The following is a 4,665-nucleotide window of genomic DNA, read 5'->3' as shown; positions in this document are numbered from 1 at the left end:
ATAGCATATTCTGTATAATATTTAATAGAAATAACTAGAGTTCTCTGAATAAACTAAAAACATATATAAAAAGTAGACTGTATACAAAATCTCTATTAATTCTCCATTACAAGGGGTCCTTGCAAACACAGAAATATAATTGCACTTTTTATTACGACAGAAAAAGCAGATAAAAAGACATACAATGAATATAAGAACAGGCGACCAAAGGCAGCAAAAAAGAGATAAAAAAAATATTAGCCCTAAAACTAACAGTAAAATACAAATCCAAAGGAGTTAAAAATAAATAAATAAATTCCAAAATGACGCACTTTAAGGTAGTTATTTTAGTATTAAAGAAAATTTTACAAAAGAAAAAAAAAATTAAAATTAAAAAAAAAATTACTAAAATCAATAAAAAGTTGAAAAGAAAAACTTCATAAAAGAACATTAGTCATTGGTCTGAACATGTAGCTTCTAAGAGCTGTTTTAAACAAGTTGCCATTAGGAAATTTTTCTATAGGCCTATCAACAGGTGTTTACGACTACTACCGTAACAATCACGTGTGAATTGCTTAATCATGTCTAGTATTTGTAGTGCCAAGCCTGTAATACTATAAATAAATTCACTCTCTTCATCACAGCAGACAGATATTCTGATATCCACTACTTCTACAAGTTAGGATTCGATTGACAAGAATTCTAAATGATGCATATTTATGCATGTTTTGTAACGCTGTGCTGTGTTGTTTGTGTTTGCAGCGGTCAGCAAAAATGCTGCATTAATGATGACCTCTTCACTATTACTTTTGGTATGTATTAGCATGGCTATATTATTATAATCAACTTTTCACTTTCATACTGAGCATTTAAAGGAAGACCCCCACACACCCAATAGGACAAGCCAACCGTTCTTTGGCTCCCACTATATATTCTAAATCCAACGCTGTGCAGATATGTTGGTTGTAACTTATTTAGAAGTTTCTTTTTTCATTCTACTGCAATATTTTCTTGCTATATTAATCACAGTAATTAAGTTTATACTGATTTTGTTATTGTTTTGCACATCTTTTGCGGTTGTGCCTCTGTTATAAAAGAGAAGCAATAATACTTTTGCCCACTTACAAGAAAATTATAATTGTGATTTTGTGTGCTTTCCACGATAATAACAATCGTTGTGTTTTTGTGTCAGAACGTCTAACTGGTTGGTATTCAGAATCATTCAATCTAACATTTGAAGAAACCTCGTTCATGGTAAATGATTATACACATGGTCGATTTTACGTCAACCGAATTAGAAATTCTCTGAACACAGAATTAGAAAAAACTTTGGTGATTGAAGACTACAACCGGGTTGGTAAAATTTGATATTAGTTTTATTTATAGGCCTATAATTTATTTTACAAAATAAAAAAAAAGAAATAACAATAAATCACTGAGAACCTTAGTCATGAAGAAAGCATTAGCATGAAACAGTCTGTAGAGTGAATAAACCCAGTTCCACAAGTACTATATTTTCAATAGTTACGCTCTCATTACGTGTATCGAGAAAATACAGTGTTGATTTTTATAAAGCATGCTTCATGGACTTCAGTGTTGAATTTAGGTATAGGTTTTCATTGCAGTTTCATATTATTTTTTAAGACATAACAATATCAAGGTATAACGAGCTGAAAAAAAACAGATAAATACGTAGTGGTACATTAATATAACGTGAGCATTCAATAACAAAATCATGAAACAGAAAACGTAAATAAAACAATGGAAGGCATTTAATTTGAGTCAAAACGGACACAACTTGGAGAGCGTTAACCAAGTATTATCTGGTGTAACCAAACCAAATGAATAAAACAGGCGTAGTAACAAATAATGTGTGTTTTATGTAACAAAGTATACCCTCTGATAGTTAGTATTATACTCTCTGATAGATAGAGTCAAAATTGACACACCTTAGAGAGCGTTAACCGATTATAATGGTGTAAGAAGTGTAATATAGCATGCGCATTATATCATAAATAACACAAGCATAGTAAGTAAAAAATAATGTTTGTTATATCTAATAATCTATACACTCTGATAATTAGTACTATACCCTCTGATAAATAGAATCAAAATAGACACCTTAAGGAGCGTTAAGCAAGTATTATATGGTAAATAGCATTAAATCGTCTGAATAAAACAACATGGTTAGAAGAACAGTCACACTTTAATAGCGATTATTTACCTAGTCCAGTTACGACACATCTTTTATTGCGACCCATAATTAAAGTTTTCGCAGTATAATATTCTGTTAATTTTGTAGAGCTTCATATGGACTATTGATGCTGTTGCAAAAACGTGTAAAATGGCACTTTTGCCAAGAGGAGCGGAAAAACCAACGAGGTGTGTTCCAGGTAAGGCACAAATAATGGCTTTTGTCAGTTGTAGGAGAGAAATCAGTGAGCAATTCTATAGCTCAGGAATGGAAAGGGCAGAATTGAATGATAAGTTGATGCTAAATGTTATTGTTAATGGCGTTGCTTGTGCTGCCATGATTTTATTGTTATTTTATTATTATTATTATTATTATTATTATTATTATTATTATTATTATTATTATTATTATTATTATTATTATCATTATCATCATCATCATCATCATCATCATCATCATTATTATTATTATTATTATTATTTGACTGCTATCATTCAAGATGTCATTTTCAATAGGTAATGCACAATATCTTGACGAAATTAATTTACCTGGTGATGTGCCGGTTAATAGGTGGAGCTATATATTGAAAACTCCAACGGAAATTAGCGAGGTGACACGTGGATATACCAAAACTGGGTGTATACCAACTGGAGGAACAGTAGTTGCTAGAGAGGATCAAGGCGGAATCGACGGTAAACATTTGATGATCGATCGAATCTGCTTTTCCGATTTTGCCCGGGACCGGGACGTACTCAATGTGTATTTTTGCAATGAAAACAATGTCAGAAAAAATGTAGCAATTTTTTTTAAATTTAAATTTGAAAGTTGGTGTTACTTTTTAGTTTCGTTCTTCGTGGTTCTGTTCACAGTACACTTCCCCTATCATTTGTCCATTGATTTTCAGAGTAAAATACATATTCAAAATGTAATTTAATTTGACATCACTGTCCTTGATTCTTTCATGTTTAGATTTCATGTTTCAGATTCGAATCTGTTGTAACATAATACAATGCAGTAAACTTGTGAATATAAATATCCTTTTTTTAATCTCAAATTTTAGATGTATGAAAAAAAAATTGATATATACTAATATATTTGGATTATATAAATAAATATAAATAAGTATTCGAATAAACGCATACCTTTGAATAAATGCCCCCTCTTGAATCCCATTGGGAATAAACACCCCTGAAATAAACTCACAGGGGTGTTTATAACTCCCAAATGTGTTTATATTTTCCTCGGATAAACGCCTCAGGAAATTTAGCTGGAAAAAAAAAAAAAAAAAAAAAAACATTGCTTTTATTCTGATTTTTTTTTCTGCATACTTTTTCCCTATCTTTTTTACACAGGATTTTTCTAGTCTTTTCACTTCAATGCTTGAAACTTGTCCATGCTTGCCGAAGTATAGATCATATATCAAATATGTGCCTCCTATAATATTTGGTGTCAATCTATGGTGGGGTGTGCATGTGAGGACCAATTAAAGTGAATTATGATCAAAAGGTCTCCACTAGATATTTAAAAAAACAGGTGAATTAACCTGAATGAAACTTTCGGGAAAGTTACAAGAAGAAATTATTATGCGTTGGGGACGATCCAGTGTAGGGTATAAATTTGAGGGTCATTTAAAATTATGATTATAAATATCTTTAAAAAAAATGTGTATATTTAAAGCTTTCTGTAATAATTTGTCAAGGTCTGATAAAGAAATTTTTAAATTTTTGTAACAATCCACGTAGGGTGTTTATATGAGGACCATTAAAATGAAAACGTTCAAGACCAGATATTTCAAAAAACGGACAAACTGATCTGAAATAAACTTTCGGGAAAGTTAACTAAGTTAGCAGGAAGAAATGTTTATGTGTTGGGGACGATGTAGTTTAGGTTATAAATGTGAAAATCATTTAAATCTTTGACGTCACAGACGTACATATATCTAAAAAAATTTTTTTTTTTTTAAATTAAACTTTTTATAATAGTTTGTCTGTAAAGAAATGATTGTGAAAAGAAATTTTTGTGAACATCCGGATTTAGGGTGTGACTATGAGAACAATCAAAAGATAACGTCCCAAACTAGATATTACAATAACTGGTCAACTAATGCAGATGAAACTTTCAAGGAAGTTTAACAAAGTTACATCATGGAAGATATTATTTTGTGTTTAGGATGATCCAGGTTAAGTCATTTTAATAGCTTACGTCACAGTTATAAATGGATGAAAATAAACATTGCAAAATAGTTTTTCATGGTAAAATGAAAATAATGATCAAATTTTGGTGACAATCCGCCATTGGGTGTGGATATGAGGACAATTTAAATATTTTTTACAATTAATTATATTATATAAACGCAATTTTAGATTTCTAAAGCGCCTTAAGCTGTTGCAGCTAGGTTTAACATAAAAATACCCTGATATGTATGAAAAAATTTGCTTTCAGTCACTGAATCTCTATGAACTGAAAACGCACTGGCGTTGTATATGTTCTCT

The 4,665-nt window shown here is 30.5% G+C and overlaps 1 protein-coding gene across 1 annotated transcript in view; it reads left to right on the top strand.

Annotated features, from left to right (window-relative positions):
• The first annotated feature begins 629 nt into the window (after nucleotides 1–629).
• Nucleotides 630–4,665, top strand: part of LOC117119290 — a 4,877-nt gene continuing 841 nt past the window's right edge. The window contains exons 1-4 of the mRNA XM_033264089.1: nucleotides 630–791; nucleotides 1,172–1,332; nucleotides 2,282–2,372; nucleotides 2,689–2,865. Of these exons, the coding sequence (XP_033119980.1) occupies nucleotides 686–791; nucleotides 1,172–1,332; nucleotides 2,282–2,372; nucleotides 2,689–2,865 (535 nt within the window). The 5' untranslated portion in view covers nucleotides 630–685. The remainder of the gene's footprint in view (nucleotides 792–1,171; nucleotides 1,333–2,281; nucleotides 2,373–2,688; nucleotides 2,866–4,665) is intronic.

This window comes from Anneissia japonica, unplaced genomic scaffold (assembly GCF_011630105.1).
Source record: "Anneissia japonica isolate Jap-2015-1 unplaced genomic scaffold, ASM1163010v1 scaffold8272_len249160_cov157, whole genome shotgun sequence".
Classification (NCBI taxonomy): Eukaryota; Metazoa; Echinodermata; class Crinoidea; order Comatulida; family Comatulidae; genus Anneissia; species Anneissia japonica.
This window is presented reverse-complemented; position numbering and strand designations above follow the sequence as displayed.